Source organism: Narcine bancroftii, chromosome 2 (genome assembly GCF_036971445.1).
Source record: "Narcine bancroftii isolate sNarBan1 chromosome 2, sNarBan1.hap1, whole genome shotgun sequence".
Taxonomy (NCBI): domain Eukaryota; kingdom Metazoa; phylum Chordata; class Chondrichthyes; order Torpediniformes; family Narcinidae; genus Narcine; species Narcine bancroftii.
The window spans coordinates 286750388-286768226 of record NC_091470.1 but is presented as its reverse complement, the minus strand read 5'-3'; the positions used below and the strand labels follow the sequence as shown (position 1 = coordinate 286768226).

Below are 17839 nucleotides of genomic sequence, written 5' to 3'. Positions count from 1 at the left end.
TGCTATGTAGCCTCAGAAATATAATGCTTGTATTTCTAAGTGCCTGACCTGTATTAAATTAAAATAATAAACATCTTGGGTATTTCGAAAATGACAACATTCCCCTGGAAGTTTACATACTTTATAGTTAGTTGGCATTTAACTGCATACCTGCAGTTTGCATGAAGTTGCTGTTCTACTATTTGTATACACATACCATACACCATAACCTTCCTGTTTATTCCATCAAATTTTCCTGCAAATCTCATTGTGTATGAGCAATCCAGAATATTTATCACAAATGCTGGAGAAACTCAACAGGTCAACAGTGCCTTTATATAGTAAAGGTGAACCAATGTTTCGGGCTTGAGCCCTTCAAGATGTGGGGGAACATCAGAGACATTGGAGATGTATCTTCACCTTTGTTACATCTTCTTTCTTTCTTTGGCTTGGCTTCGCGGACGAAGATTTATGGAGGGGGTAAAAAGTCCACGTCAGCTGCAGGCTCGTTTGTGGCTGACCAGTCCGATGCGGGACAGGCAGACACGATTGCAGCGGTTGCAAGGGAAAATTGGTTGGTTGGGGTTGGGTGTTGGGTTTTTCCTCCTTTGCCTTTTGTCAGTGAGGTGGGCTCTGCGGTCTTCTTCAAAGGAGACTGCTGCCCGCCAAACTGTGAGGCGCCAAGATGCACGGTTTGAGGCGTTATCAGCCCACTGGCGGTGGTCAATGTGGCAGGCACCAAGAGATTTCTTTAGGCAGTCCTTGTACCTTTTCTTTGGTGCATCTCTGTCACGGTGGCCAGTGGAGAGCTCGCCATATAATACGATCTTGGGAAGGCGATGGTCCTCCATTCTGGAGACGTGACCCATCCAGCGCAGCTGGATCTTCAGCAGCGTGGACTCGATGCTGTCGACCTCTGCCATCTCGAGTACCTCGACGTTAGGGGTGTGAGCGCTCCAATGGATGTTGAGGATGGAGCGGAGACAACGCTGGTGGAAGCGTTCTAGGAGCCGTAGGTGGTGCCGGTAGAGGACCCATGATTCGGAGCCGAACAGGAGTGTGGGTATGACAACGGCTCTGTATACGCTTATCTTTGTGAGGTTTTTCAGTTGGTTGTTTTTCCAGACTCTTTTGTGTAGTCTTCCAAAGGCGCTACTTGCCTTGGCGAGTCTGTTGTCTATCTCATTGTCGATCCTTGCATCTGATGAAATGGTGCAGCCGAGATAGGTAAACTGGTTGACCGTTTTGAGTTTTGTGTGCCCGATGGAGATGTGGGGGGGCTGGTAGTCATGGTGGGGAGCTGGCTGATGGAGGACCTCAGTTTTCTTCAGGCTGACTTCCAGGCCAAACATTTTGGCAGTTTCCGCAAAGCAGGACGTCAAGCGCTGAAGAGCTGGCTCTGAATAAAGGCACTGTTAATGACCTGCTGAGTTTCTCCAGCATTTTTGTGTTTTTTTTCCCTTAACCACAGTGTCATCAGAATCCTGTGTTTTACCCCAGAATATTTATCAATGTTTCTGTTTTCTCGTGGAATTAAATATATTTGAATCATTTTTAAGTAGTTTGATTTATAAATTATTTTCTCTTTACTCTAACTATTAGAATCAGGAGCCATACCTAATAGAAAATTGGGACATTTGCAGATACAACGAGAAATTGATGGAAATACTCATATTCAAGAACCAGCTGTGGAAGGAGAAACAGTTAACATTTCAGGCTTGGGACCCTTCTTTGAAACTGGAAAAAGAAATGTTAGATTTAGGTAGCAGAGATCATAAAGGATCACGTCAACCTTGTGAGTTAAGCACACAATGATGCCTCCCTTCCAGATAGACTGAGCACCTTCTATGCATAGTTTGTTTTTGAAGAACCATGATGATCCCAATGAAAGCTCCATGACCCCCTGATGAATGGCCCCCCTGCATAGACTCAGCCAAGGTGAGGAGAACCCTGTCCAAGGTGAACCTACATAAGGCAGTAGGACCAGACAATATACCCGGTTGGTTATTGAAGGACTGTGCAGATCAATTGATGGAGGTCTTCACGGACATCTTCAACACCTCACTGCAACAGTCCATTGTTCCCACAGGGTTCAAGGCAGCCACTATCATCCCAGTACCCAAGACGGCAACAATAACAGGCCTCAATGACTGCCACCCTGTGGCATTGACCACCTTTATGAAATGCTTAGAATATCTGGTGATGGAACACATCAAAGCACACTTCCCAGAGAAGATGGACCCATTTCAATTCGCCAATAGAAGAAACTGTTCCACAGATGATGCTATAGCCCTGTCACTTCACTCCGTCCTGACCCACCTGGAGAATAGCAACTCAAATGCCAGGCTGCTGTTCAATGAGGCTGCTCTTCATTGACTTCAGCTTGACATTTAATACGATTATTGCCCAGAGGCTGGTGGAGAAGCTGTCCTTGCTGGGACTCAACATCCCTCTCTGTAACTGGACCTGGACTTCCTAATGGAAGTCCATCTGGGTGGGTAGAAGGATGTTGAGCACAGTCACGCTCAGCCCACTCCTGTTCATGCTACTGACCCACAACTGCATCGCCAGATCAGCTCCAACAGTGTCAACAAGTTTGCAGATGACACAAGAGTAATTGACCTAATCGGCAACAGCAATTAGTCGCCCTTCAGAGAATAGGTGGAAAATCTCGTGGAATGGAGCGAGAGTAGCAGCCTGAATCTCAACGTGGACTTCAGGATGACCAGGTACAACCACTCTCCAATACACATCAACAACTCTGAGGTAGAAAGGGTGGAGAGCATCAAGTTCTTTGGAGTTGACTTAACTAGTGACCTATTGGGACACTCAACATATCACTTGTCAGGAAGACACAATAGCGACTGCACTTCCTGAGAAGACTGAAAACATGCAAGACTACCAGCCACCATTATGTCAACCTTCTACAGAAGCTCTATGAGAGCGCTCTAGCCAGCTGCATCACAATGTGGTACAGTTGCTGCAGAGAAATGGATCAGAGGTCAATCCACAGGACGAGTGGCAGAGAGAATCACTGGAGCTTCCCCCTTTCACCCCCCCCAACCCCCCCCACCATTGACATGATCTACTGGGATCATTGTCTGAAGAGGGCAAGCAAAATCATTAAAAACCCTGCACACATCTTTCAGCTGTTCCCATCAGCGATGAGATACAGGAGATTCAGAGACACCACCAGGCTGAGGAACAGCCTCACTTCCCACAGGCAGTGAAAAGAATAACCAAAGGAACTGCACACACTAATCATCTGGGACTCTCGTATTCATGAAACAATATTTATTTGTATTGATGAATTACTTGCCTTGTGTATTGTTGTCTGTATGTGAGTTAGGTCTGGTTGTATGTCTGAGCATCTTTTGCACTGAGGACCGGAGCACGCTGTTTCGTTGGGTTGTATTTGAACAATCAGGTGACAATAAACTTGGATGAGTATGGAATGAACAAAAGGAATATTGCTGATAGTGAGACTGTGACTTAATGTAACAGTAATGTAACAATTAACATCAGATGAAAGGATTTTTGTCTGTGTAATAAATTGCTAATGGTAAGGTTGTGCAACATGCCCTGCAAGTAATTTACAACAGACTATTCTGAAGAGGATTTCACATTTGGGGATGACAGTGATTAGGATTTTTAACTGTATCTTGCATGAATTTTCATCCCTTTAAAAACAATTGTACAAGGTCTTCAGATAGCAATCAATAGTTACCATATGTTTATCACCTTTGCCAAACATGTTCTTTTTAACATCTGTATATTTAAAAAAAATACTGTAATGGGCTGTTACCATGATTATTTGAATATTTTTATTCAGGTGAAAATAGACGTTTCCTTTTTTTTTAAATATTAACACCAATTTCAACTGGTGTTAATTAGAAGTTTTTCCTCTGAGAAACATCTGATGAACTGGTGGTTGTAATTAACCATAATTAGCAGTCATTTTGGCAGGATTATGATAAATCTTAAATAGAATGGATTAAATCAGTGTGAGATGTTCAACAAGGTTGAGTAATCCAGCTAAGATTGAACATCTTGGGGTGGAATAATCAAGTATTTAGAGTCTTGAAAATTTTTTGGTATATTCCTTTTGTTTTAAATGTTTTGTCATATTGTGGAAAGTTTAATTTTACATTTCTAGTAAGTCAACTCGTACTTGAGTACAGCAGGTAGTTCAATAATAAAACAAAAGTGTAGGGTGTTGTGCTATAATAAAAGAATACAGGGAATCGTGCTACAAAGATAGGTACAGTTAAAACAGTGCAAGAGCATTATCAAGGTTTAACACTTTGATAACAGCAGGAAAGAAATAGTCCTTAAATCTGGAGGTTCATGTTTTCAAGCTCGTATTTCACCTACCAAACAGAAGGGGGGGGGGGGGGGGGGAAGAAGACTGTTTGATTGGTGTGGATGGGTCCTTTAATACGTCAACGGATTTCCCGAGATGGTGGGAGTACAAGTTGAGTCGATGGAGGGGAGGTTGGTTTGTGTAATGGCCTGAACTGCATTTGCAACACTCTGCTCTGCCTAAGAATGTAAGGTGCAGTCTCTATATGCAAGTTGTTTTCACTGATAGGTGAGACTAGAACTGGGGGACATGGCCTCCAGATTCAGGGGAGCAGATCTTGGACAGAAATAAGGGGGATCTGCTTTTCCCAGAGAAGAGAGTCTGTGGAATTCTTTGCCCAAGGAAGCAATAGAGTCTAACTCATTTAATAAATTTAAGACATTTTTTCCATAGGCTACTAAGGATTATTGGGGGATGGGGGGGGGGTGTGGAGGCAAGTAGGTGGAGGAGAGTCCAGGACCAGTTTTACCATAAGTTATTGAATGTATGCAGGCTTGACAGGCTTACTCCTCTCCTAGTTCGTATTCAAGATGTGATGCATCTGGGACAGGAGAGGGTGCATCTGTAAAACCTGGTAAGAGTCCTCAAGGACGTACTGAATCTGGGTTACCTACCAATATAATCAAGTTTTACCACCTTAAGTTGTGACAGAGATGTATCCAATAACATTATCTCCAGTATCATCTTTTAAATGGATCTTCTGAAAATGTTTACTGAATAAAAATGCCACAAAACTTACAGAAATATAAATTGGCCTTTCTCTGTCATTATCACATGCAATTTTGGATTTGTAATGAAAATAACTGAAATATCTGTTTAATTAACAAAAAATGTTAGCTTTTGGTGACTACATGCTAAAATAAATGTATGGAATGGTAATTATTAAAGATAGTTTCCCGAGCAATTTGTAATTCTAACCTGCATGATCAATGGTGCTTAGACTATTATTTCCTGTTTTTTCTCTGCCAAAAGATGATGGTTGCCTGAGAAAATGCAGGTCAGTTAGGGCCAAGGTCTTGATTCATTGTTATTCTGTTGAGGAAGAAAATCCATATTTAAATTATAATCACATTCATTATTTGAATAGGTAACTAAATAAATATGAGCAATCCAATCCTTAATGAATAACTTTCCAGAGAATTCTGCTTTATAAAGTTGTGCATGAGCATGTTTCTGCTTGCCAATTTCATCATTTACTGAAACTAATTGGAACTGGATTGTGTAAATTACTGTAAGGACTGAATTATTAAAAATGGGGAAAATTGTACTTGAGATTTTGTTTCAGTTTCTTCGGGAAGATTGAGCTCAGGAAATTCCCTGAAAATGTAAATGTATTAAGTTGAAATACAATGTACTGAATTGTGAAACTTTTTATATTTAAAAAAAAATGAGGAAATATAATTATAATTAAAATAGATTCAGGAAAATCCTATGAAGTGATGAGACATTGTTATGAAATAACAAAATCTCATCAAAATATTTATTGCAGAAAAACTGGGTGTGCAGTGGGTAAGTGCACTACTCTCCAGTCCACTACTTGGATGTGAATAAATTGCAATATTATCGTGTTGAAGGCTTGATTCTACTGAAAACTGTTCTCTCACTCTTCACTTTTTGTATGGGTCAGGTTCACAACCTCACAGTTTGGTATTAAATACAGTAAAACTTCATTAAAATGCTGCATGACAATTCAGCTCACCCAGTGATTGGATCAGAGAATGCTGATTCATATACTCATATATATTTTTCCTTTTGCACATCGGATCCCAGCTCCTCTGTTCCTTTTCACGCCCCAGGGACATGCTTCCTTTCCACTCACCCAGGCTCTAACATGTTTTATCCAAGCTCCCTGAAAATTTACTGGGCTCACAATAATAAGGGGGGGCATGATTAGCATAGGGGTTATTGCAACAGTATTACAGTGCCAGTGACTGACCAGGGTTTGAATCTGGCGTTTTATGTGAGAAGTTTGTATGTTCTCTCCATGTCTGCGTGAGTTTTCTCTGGGTACTCTGGTTTCCTCCCATCCTTCAAAACTTATTGGGTTGTTGGTCAATTGAGCAGTACGGGGTCGATGGCTAAAAAGGCCTGCTACTGTATGTCTAAATTTCATATCAAGGTGCAGTTGGACCTTCAAAAGATATTTTGGTTTAATTCCTTTTGATTGTATGTTTTCTGCAAATTTTTGCCTTTTGGAGACTCCTGATTTGCCAATTGTAGACGGGCCTGATCTGTTGAAATGTCAGGGGTTTTTTTTTGTATCCCCTTTTCAGGTAACTATTGATATTGGAAATAAAATTGGACTGTTATTTGTTGAAGTGGTGATTTGTAATGCCCTAATTAAATTGCAAAATTGAGGATCCTGAAATATCCACTCCATGTGAATGAGCCGGATCATGCAACCCATTGATCCCATGTTTCGGAAAGTCATAAGTCTAGTTATTATTTAGGTCTCTGGCTCCCTACTTGCTCCCCTCCCTGGGTCCCAGACTCCCTTGGTACTTTGACATTTGCTTCATGAAAAAAAAGGTTGGAAAAACTCAGCTGGTCAAACAGGATACTTTATGCAGCAAAATGAAAATACATAACCAACGTTTTGGGCTTGAGTCCTTCATCAAGGTATGAAAAAATATCGGCAGGCACCCAAACAAAATGAATGGGGTGGAGGAACAGGGGGAGGAGAATGTCCCAAAGGCTGGAGGTAATAGGTGGATTAATGGAGATGAAGGGACTCGTGTACTGGAGGAAGAAGGCAAAGGGAAGGGAGAGAGAACAGAGTCTTTTGTCTATCTTTGGAGCTCAGCTGTAATTTTTTGAAGTTCATCCCACAATTTATTTGGGGTCATGGTGATCCATGGTAGCAAGATCAATGGCAAATCACACTGCACAAGACCTGCATGCCATAGCAAGTGGCTGGGCATGTGCCTAGGGAGATTAAGGTATGGCACTGGAAGATAAGTGAGTGCTCGCTGCTGAAATCAAATTTGAAGTGTTAATCCTCTCACCGTTCAAAGCATATTGGGTTTGTAAGTTAATTGAGTGTAAATTGGGCAGCATGGACTCATTATCCGAAATGGCCTGTTACTGGGCTGAATTTATAAATTAAAATTAAATGAATATGAAACCAATGTCTGGCCATAGCAGCCATCCTTTTCCTCAAAATGCTGTCATCCAAGAGCAGGAATATTTTGAAGAATATCTTTTCTGTGTGGTTGGCTTATTTTGCATAGTAACTATAAAAATTTCTGGAGGGACCAAACCACATAATCAAGGGACACGATTTAGGGCATAGTTTTCATTTGTATATCCTAGTGTCTTTGCCTCATCCTGTGCCATGTCACCAGTAATACAAAATGTTATCTTTGACTGGCATCATTGGATAAACCTCGAATAAGCCATGAATGTTAAAATAATTTTCTCCTCCTTCACTATCACCTACCTACAGTGCAGAGAGTTTTACTGTCTCTAATCCTTGCTGGACAAAAACATTATGAAGCTACATGGTTGACTGCAGTTCAGCATTCAACACCATCACCTCCTCAAAATTGATCAGCAAGTCCACTGTGTAATTAGATCTTGGATTTCCTCACCTCCAGACCACAATCAGTGGAGGATTGCTAAGAACATCATCTCCACAATATTCATCAGTATAGGACTGTATTCATGGCCCCCCTCCTTCACACCTATGATTGTGTGGCTCGGTATGACAACATCTACAAATTTGGTGATGATACCATGGTAGTGGGTTGTCAAAAAGGGGTGAAGCCTACAGGAGGGAGACTGAAGACTTGGCTGGTTGGTGCACCAACAACTGCAACCTCGCACTTAATATCACCAAAACCAAGCAGCTGACTGCTGACTTCAGGAAGGGAAAACCAGAGGTGTTTGATCTAGTGATCATTGGGGGAAATCCGAGGTGGTGAGAGTGAGCAAATTTAAGTTCTTTGGAGTCATTATCTCTGATGATCTATCTTGGCCCTAACACACAAATGGCATCATGAAGAAAGCACATCAGTGCTTCTACTTGCACAGAAGTTTGTGGAGGTTTGGTAGAACATCAAACACCCTGACAAATTTCTATAGATGTGTGTTGGAAAGTGCACTGACTGGCTGCATCACTGTCTGTTATGGGGACACCAGTGCCCCTGAGTGTAAAACCCTCCAAAAGGTAGTGCACAGAGCCCAGGACATCACAGGTAAAACCCTCCCACTATTGAGTATAGCTACAGGGAATGCTGCTGTCAGAGAGCAGAAGCAATCATCAAGGATCCACATCACCTAGCACACCCTCTATTCTCCCTGCTACCATCAATCAGGAAAGAGGTATAGGTTTCCCCACAATCCCATCAATTCACCTAAAATTACAACACTTGCCTCCCTATTATTCCATCTCGCATGTCCTTGCCCTTTCACAAAGCCTGTGTTTGTCTGCTCTTGGAATCCTCTTGACAAACCACACTCCTACCTAGTGTTCCATCATCAGTAAAATTAAATACGGTATATTACAATTGATTCCCTCATCCAAGTTTTTGATACAGATGAACAAGATGAGCCACAGCATCATTTACTGAAGTTACAAAATTTTCATAGCATTCCAACCCAAAAATGATCTGGGGAAAACATTAAAAACTGCAAGTGCTGGAAATCTGAGGCAAGAACAGGAAATTCTAAGACAATCATGCAACATCTGCACAGGGAAACTGAGTAAATATTTCAGGTTCAAGTTCTTTAACAGAACTTGGTAAAAGAGAAAATGAAGAATTGCTGGATAAACTCAGCAGGTCAGACGTCCATCGGTAGAAATGGTTCGTCAACATTTTTGTCTTGATAAAAGGTTCAGACCTCGGATTAAAAAAGGTAAAATTACATATTAAAAAAGGGAAGGAATCTGGGGGAGGAACCTGAGGTGACAAAAGGTGAGAGAGATGGAAAGAAAGGTAGAGGGGGATGCCATTAGGAAGTAGGGGGGAAGAAAAGTTAGAAAGAGAGTAGGTAAAGATAAAATGGAAACAGGAATCAGATGGGGTGAGGGTTACCTAAAATTTGCATCATATGCAAAGGTTAGTACATGGGTGTAGCCAATAATTAGCAGAAATAACAATGTTGTTATTTATTCAAAGGATAATCAAATACAAATTTGGGGAAGTTGAGAGGGCATTGGTAAACAATGTTGGGGGTATCTATGCATTGTATTGATCATTTTAAAGGAGGATGTTAATGTTCTGGAAATATTTTTATCAAGTTTTGCTTGACTGATGTGTGGAATAAGCATGGTCTTCTGAGAAAATGTTAGACAGACTGAGGTTGTATCAACTGCAATCTAAAAGAGAAAGAGGTGATTTGATTTAACTATGTAAGATCCTGAGGGATATTGACAGGATGATATGGAAAGGATGCTTCCTTGTGGGAGAAAATATTGAGGTCTGTGTTTATAAAATTAAAAAAAGTCACCCATTTAAGACTAGATAAGGCTAAACCTTTTGTCTGGGGGTAATGCATCTATAGAACTGTTCCTCAATGGAAATATATGAATATTTAAAAGGAACAATAGACATATTTTGGAGAATCAATGGACTGAGGTTACTGGAGTCAGATGAGAATACTTGTAACAGTCAGATCAGGCATAATCTCAATGTTGAAGCAGGTTTAAGCTGCCGACTAGCCCATAATTTGTATGTTTGTATAAGAACAAAAGAAGTACTTTCATGTTTGGTTTGCCTTTCATTGTAATCATGGTTGATCTTCAACCTGGAGTATGGTGTATGGTTTTGGGCTATTAACTAAGGAGGTATATGCTTATCATGGAAGATATGCATCTAAGATTTACCATCAAAAGTAAATTTGAAAGTAATAGATTTGTGGAAGGCAGTCTAAGGTTTCATGTGTTGGAGAAGGATAAGATTTGAATCAGTGCCACTCATCACTGACAGGAAGTCAGTAATGTTCTAATCTCTGAAGAATGCAGTAAATTAAAACTATATATGATATTCTTACTAATGTTCAAATAGATAACATCAGCTGCTACTTTTCTAGATGCACATAAATCTGATCCCTCAAAAAAAAATGCTTCCAGTAATTTCACTGGCCTGTGGTTACCATGCTTATCTGATCTGCTCTTCTTAATTAAAGGAACAACATTATCTTCTGACAGTTCATCCATGGATAAGATTCAAAAATCTTTACCAGAGCCTCAGCTATCTCCTCCTTTGCTTCCCTAGTTTCCTAAGATAAATTTCATCTGGACCTGGGGATTTATCAATCTTTGTGCATCCTGTACATGGCATCCAATACCACCTTTTCCTCAATATTAAACTGTTTCAGTTTATCAATGTAGCTCTCCCTGAACTGGCTGTCTTCCATGACCAATCTCCCTTCATTGTTAATTTTCTCTCTCTCCAACCTTGTGCTACCTCTTAGTACTGATCCCAGATTGTGCACAAATTGTGTCCTGCCTCAGTGCTTCACATTCTTTTAATCATCCTTTTGTCCCATGCAGCACTGGGATAAGAGTTGGGGGAGAAAGCAGAACAGTTTATATGGATGGCAAAGCAGCATTTTCCCTTTGAGAGAATTCTTGGATGAGTCAGAAACTTCTATGCAGGTGACCCCTGTGTTAGCAGAAGTTGTGTTCCTAGGAAGTAAACCATATGGCAACTTTCCATAATGCAATATAACCATATAACAATTTACAGTACGGAAACAGGCCATATGGGCCCTTCTCGTCCGCACCAATGTACGTGAACTCCACTAGTTCCACCTACCCACTCCCTTGCCCATAACCCTCCAACCCCCCTCACATCCATGTACTCATCTAATCTCTTAAATGACAGAATTGACTCTGCTGCAACTACTTCTTCCGGTAGATCATTTCACTCAGCCGCCACTCTCTGAGTGAAGAAACATCCTCTTATATTACTCCTAAGGTTTTTCCCCCTAACCCTTAACTTATGACCCCTTGTTCCAATCTCCCCTACCCTTAGGGGAAAGAGCCTATTCACAGCTACTCTGTCTATTCCCTTCATAATTTTAAAAACCTCTATCAAATCCCCTCTCAACCTTCTACGCTCCAATGAATAAAGTCCCAGTCTTCTCAATCTTTCTCTGTATTCAAGATACTGCAATCCAGGCAACATTTTTGTAAACCTACTTTGCACTCTCTCTTCCTTATTTATATCCTTCCTATAATTTGGACACAATACTCCAAACTTGGCCTCACCAATGCCTTAAACACTTTCAAGATCACCTCCCAGGTCCTATATTTATTCAAAGTACAGTCACTGCATGGTCCTATTCTGGTTATTCTTCCCAAAATGAAGCACCTCACAATTATTTACATTAAACTCCATCAGCCACTTTTCACCCCATCTTTCCAAGCAGTCCAAATCCTTCTGTAGTCCATGAAAATCCTCCTCACTATCCACAATTCCCCCTATGTTTGTATCATCTGCAAAATGCATCAAGCAACATAAGTTGACAAAAATAAATTCTTTTGGTTTTTCAGAATTCTGCGAGAGCAAATGTTATTCCACATCTCAAATTATTGGGTAGTGATCTGTGAATTATGTAGGGCAAATTTCTGTAATCTTAATGGCCGACAATGCAGATGTAACCAATACTTCAGTTCTACTTTATAATTTGACTAATTATTTGATGTGCTTGAGTAGATATTAGTATAGTACTGTGGGAATAGTGTAATGTGTTGAGTTTTTGTAAAATATTTACTCATTATTCACTGGAGGGTTGGTGAATTTTTTTTAGATTTTTGTACATAGATTGGTAGGTTGATGGTGAGTGCTTGTATCATTGCAGTGAAGGAATCCAATCATTTGCTACTATTATTTATTGAAGCCAAACATCACTCAAATCAGATTGAAAGATTATGAAATAAACAATATGTGGATTGAGACATGGACATAAGAGTGGATGACTTGTACAGAATCTGATAAAGAATGGGAAATACTAAATTGTAAAAGAAAGAAAGGAAAAATAAATGCAAATAATCATTTACATTATTAAAAATTCCAGAAATTGAACTATGAAGGAGTGCTTCACAAAGGCTAGTTTTTAGGTCAATAAACTGGAATTAAATCTTGTGATGAGTTAAATGATGCTAAGATTGAAATGAGCAAGAGTGATTTTTTTCTCTGAAAGTTTAATTATGGTATACTTTACAAGAAAAAGATCATTACATTTTTGATTGGCCCCTTTTTACCTATGGATTCTGCCTGACCTACTGAGTTCCTCCAGCTTTTCATTGTTCGCTCAAGGTTCCAGCATTGCAGTTTTTTGTGTTTTTTCACTATAAAAAGAATGCCAGCCAATCACTTAATTTATGTTTATGTATTGTAGTTATCAGGAACTTGTTGCAGTCAGTAAATTATTTCTGAGGTATACTGTGAAGCAAGTTGGCCATCTTCTGAATCAGGAGGATTTTACTTAGAAACACACGGCCAAACACATGCGCACACACACTGTTTTTTTTTCAATTCAAGGTATCATTCACGTGGGAAAAATTTATGTTTGTATCAGTCAGGAAAATAACGTTCTAATCATTGTCCTGGGTGCTTCTGACCCTGACCTGCAAGAAAAATCTGGGCTAAAGAAGTTTGATTTCCAAACTGTGATTTTTTTTTTGTGCTTTTTTTCTACCATCAAGTTTCTGTCAGTGGAGAAAAAATCCAAGATGTTTTTTTTGCTGTTCACTAAAATTTTGTATTTAGCTTGTTATTGAGAAAGACCATATTTGCCATATTTCCATTCTGTGAATGTCGCAATTGAAAGATGACTCAGTTCCTGTTTAAAGTTGTTTTGCTAAGTGACACAAGTACATTAAATGACCTCATTTAACTATGATTCTTAAATTTCAAAAGGATGTTCTACTAACCACAGATTAAACAAAAAGATATAGAATGACTGAGAGACAGTCTTGAAGAAAATAAATCATCAGTACTGCACAGCTTCCTACTGCAGTAAATGCTCATGATATTTTGATCTTCTTAAATGAAATGCAGTACAGATATTTTGTTCAGTTGATTGATAATTTTTTTTTTCTCTTACAGGTAACTTGAAAAGAAAAGATTGCAAGCTGCATTTGGACTAATACTGGAAAGAAGTAATCAAGATGGAAGATGCTTTTGATGCCTTCTGTGGCCTTGCCCACAAAAATGATACCTTTCAACCAAATGAAGAGTCTCACATTAAAGATGTTTGCTTCAGTGAAGGTGTAAATCTTCTTGTACATCTGGCATTTGTGTTTTGTTCTCTAATTGGCATGGCTGTGATCAAGTGCAGAAGACACTCCACTTCAGGATTTCCCACAGGTTTGAGAGGCTGGATCCATTTTCCATGGCACAATGTTCGCTGGATATTAACATTCTTCTACATTTTTATATCTGCCTGTGTTGTGGGAGATGGCATTTTGTCACAGTTATATTCAAAGTTTAACAGTCCGTTTATTTATATACCTGATGCAGCACAACTCGCCTCTTGTGTCCTTTCCATAGTTTACTATGATGTTACTGAGGGTGCAAATGTACCCATGTTTTTGGTGCTTTTTATTTTTCACTGGCCTGCTGCCTGTAGCATTAATGTGTTGAAGGCTTATCAGATGTATTCACAGAGGTTCATCACCAGTGATCTGACTTTTCTCCTCAACTGTACCTTGGCTTCAATCTATGGATTATTCCTCATTCTGGAACTCAGTATATTTTTTAAAAAGGTATGTCTAGCAATATAATTCGAAAGAGAGTGTGTGACTTTATAAAAGGCAGTTGTATTTTTTGTGTTTCACACCTGCTTCTGTTCTTTTTAAAAAAATATAAATCAACACTAGATTGACAACTTTGGGTGAAGGAATGAGGAAAAAAAACCTTTCACTTTAGTTGCAATATTTGAAGTTGGGGTGCAGGCATTTGTTGTAGGAGAGATTTGCTCTGAGTCCAATGAATATTTAGTGAAATTTTGAGATTCCGTCACAATTAACTTTCACTTTTTAACTATTGTGCAAAATATTTCAAAGGTGACTTTTCATTGTTTGGATTCAGAATTCTGCCTGGAGGTGGGTGACGAGTGGTGTTCCACAGAGAACTGTTCTGGGACCCTTGCTCTTTGTGATTTTTATAAATGACTTGGACAAGGAATTTGAGGGGTGGATCTGTAGGCTTGTAGATGATACGAAGATAGGAGGTGTCGTGGATAGTGTCATGGGTTAAAATGGGATAGAGGATGCAGGGTTGAGTGAAGAAGTGTCAAATGGAGTTCAATTTGAAAAGTGAGAAGTGGTATAATTTGGAAGATCAAACTTGAAGCTGAGTATATGGTTAATGGAAAGATATTTAGCAATGCAGAGGAACAGAGGGATCTAAGGATCCAAGTCTATCAGTCCCACAAAGGTGCTGCAGAAGTTGGTAGGGTGGTTAAGAAGGTGTATGGTGTGCTGGCCTTCATTAGTCAGGGAATTGAGCTTTTGCCATGAAGAACACTGCAGCCCTATAAAATTCTTGTTCGACCACACTATAGAAGGAATGTGGAAGTGTTAAATGTAGTGCAGAGGAGATATACCACAATGTTGCCTGGATTGGAGAAAGTGTCTTGTGAAGAAAGGATAACCAATTAGAACTTATCTCTTTGGAGTGACTGAGGGTGAGAGGTGGCTTAATGGAGGTGGTGGAGGCAGGTACAATTGGGATGTGTAAAGACTCTCAGATGGGCACACGAATGCAGGAAAAATATAGGGTTATGGGCTGTGAGGTTGAAAAAGGTTAATTGATGCTGGAAAAGATGCATATAGGTTGTCACAATGTTGTGGGTCAAAGGGTTCTATTTGAATAAAAAAAACAAACTATCATGAGCTCATAGGATTTGTTGGTAATCTGCGACTTATTATTTTTGTATTGATGTTGTTTTCAAGTTACAGTGTTTTGAGTATTCAGATTTGCCAAACAAATTGTTATAAGGAATTTTACATCTGTTTTGCATCGTTTTGAAAGTTGACAATGTTATTGCAATTTTAACAAGTGCACAATGAACTAATATATAATCTATTTCTCTCAGGGTTACTATGGACCAGGATATACCATAGATATCCCATCTTTAGAATTACAAGACCCAGAAAAAAGATTTCACCAGCCGTATGTTAATGTGTTGTCACAGATTACATACACGTAAGAGAAAATGTACAGAATGTTCTCTGCTGTTTAAAACAATATTATTCAGTTATATCCTTACAAAATCTTTCTAAACTTTAGTTTACACCCAAATTATTACCCATAACAGAGGTTACTATTTTCTTTTATTTTCAAGTTTGACCACCACACATGTTTAAAAGATGTCTTAAAAAGAGGTGAAAAGTCAAAATGAATGTAAGGCAATTCTTTGTGTCATGGGATTAGATTAAGTAGTTTAGCTTCTGATACACTTCAAATGTTCCTTCTGATTCAACATTCTGCTACTTTCACATCAATTATATTATTAATTATAATTTGGTTTATTTTTCATTTAAATGGTGTAGTTTGGTGCCATTTGTGAAGGCATCTTTCTTAGTCTCTTGCCCATGTCATTGTTAAGTAGAACCAGATAGTGATTATTTGAAAGAGGTTATTTTCAATGACAATTTTCACTGACAAAAGGCAAAGGAGGAAAAACCCAACACCCAACCCCAACCAACCAATTTTCCCTTGCAACCGCTGCAATCGTGTCTGCCTGTCCCGCATCGGACTGGTCAGCCACAAACGAGCCTGCAGCTGACGTGGACTTTTTACCCCCTCCATAAATCTTCGTCCGCGAAGCCAAGCCAAAGAAAAAGAAAATAGGACTATTAAAATGCCTTTCTGATTCAGAAAGGCATTTTAGTTAAGCCCAGTTCTCTTTATGCTATTGTCCATCCTTAAAATTATGATGGTTAGTGTAAACCCTGGCTCTTTTATATCCAAGGTAACTGAGCCATATGTTATTCAAACAGCAGCTTGTTTGAGGGAGAATGGTGAATTTTTGGTATGTCACCATGTATTTTACATTATCTACCAAATATCGAGAATCAGTATTCTTATTCAGAAGCAGAAATTGGAATTGAGATCAAATCCAAAACAATTATTTCTCCATATTATGTATTACAGAAAATTAGTTTATAGCTTAAAGTTGTCATTGCAGTTAATGATTATAGATTCAAATCTGCTCATAACCAAACTGATGCTTCAGGGTAAATGTTTGCAGTGCATTGCATAAGAGTAATCTTTTGTTTAGGGCATTGAATAGTAGTGAAAACACAGAAATGCTGGAGGAACTCAAAGTCTTGCAGCAGTCACGGGAGGTAAAGATATATAACTTTATATAAGGAAGCTGTGAGATTTGCAGAATTCCTCCAGCATTTCTGTGTTTTTGTTACATTCACAGTATCTGCAGAATTTTGTGTTTCACTGCATTGAATACCAGACCTATTTACATGACTAAAATTCACCAAAAATCAAGTAACTAGTGTCTTGAATATATGTGAGAATTTTCTTTGAGAATTGCCTTTTAGGTTTGCATTCATTACAACAGACTTTATTTCCCCCTCAGATGGATTTCTTGGCTTTTAAAAAGTGGTTATCGAGAGCCAATCAAGTTGGAAAATCTAGGAAAGCTACCTCAGGTAGTTTTTGATTTTTGCACCCTCTTTTTTAGAATATGAAAACCATTCTAACAATAAATAATGTTAGTGTTAGCTTAGAAATGCAATTTAGGGTACCTGGCTTTATTCTGAAATTTGTAACACAGTGCTGAAGTGGATTGTGGTGGATCTTACTCTGGAAAGATGAGCACGTGCCAAGATGCAAGCTAAAGTGAAATTTTAAAATAGATCCCAAATGCTGGAATTCAAACAAAAACATACTGGAAACTTTTCCCCCTGCCCAAACCCTACTCTTCTGTTCGGACACCTGCCGTCAATTTAGATAAAGGGCTCGAGCCCAAATCGTTGGTCATGTGTCTTTACCTTTGCTACATAAAGGACACTGTTTGACCTGCTGAGCTTCTCCAGCATTTTATGTTTTTACTTCCACCATGATGTCTACAAATTTCCATGGTGTACATACTGATAACATCTGTGGAAGATTCCAAAAAGTGAGCACTATTTCAGATCTTACCTGACCTGCTAAATATTCCCAACATTTTCACATTTCTATTTTTTGGTCCTGTGAGAGTGATTTAACTCTTTCATTCCTGTTAATAGTTCTGTGAGATTGGAATTAAGTTTGGGCAGATGGAACGTGATTATCAATTTTGCTTGTCTTGAGTTACATAATCTGTAATACTCATAGAGTCATCATACTTATTGCATCATATTTATTATAAATTTCATGTGCAAATTATCATAATTACCATGCAAATTTTATGCCAGCATTTTATTCATTCCATATTTGAAAATGTATTTTCTTTGGTTTTAGATAAAAAGTAAATTCTGTAAATTTTGATAATGTTGCACAGAAGAAATTCTGGAAACTTTGCCTGTTTCTTACCAAT

General features: G+C 38.9%; 1 protein-coding gene across 7 annotated transcripts in view; it reads left to right on the top strand.

The window, feature by feature from the left end:
* LOC138755372 (ATP-binding cassette sub-family C member 8-like) overlaps positions 1 to 17839 on the top strand; it is a 162472-nt gene that overhangs the window by 33369 nt on the left and 111264 nt on the right. For 3 of the 7 annotated variants that reach the window (XM_069921223.1, XM_069921224.1, XM_069921225.1), the window contains 3 exons: positions 13402 to 14060; positions 15395 to 15504; positions 16898 to 16970. In XM_069921223.1, the coding sequence (XP_069777324.1) occupies positions 13464 to 14060; positions 15395 to 15504; positions 16898 to 16970 (780 nt within the window). In that variant the 5' untranslated portion in view covers positions 13402 to 13463. Of the gene's footprint in view, positions 1 to 13215; positions 13312 to 13401; positions 14061 to 15394; positions 15505 to 16897; positions 16971 to 17839 lie in introns of those variants that run through there. The other 4 variants (XM_069921226.1, XM_069921222.1, XM_069921228.1 and 1 more) reach the window with 3 other exon arrangements.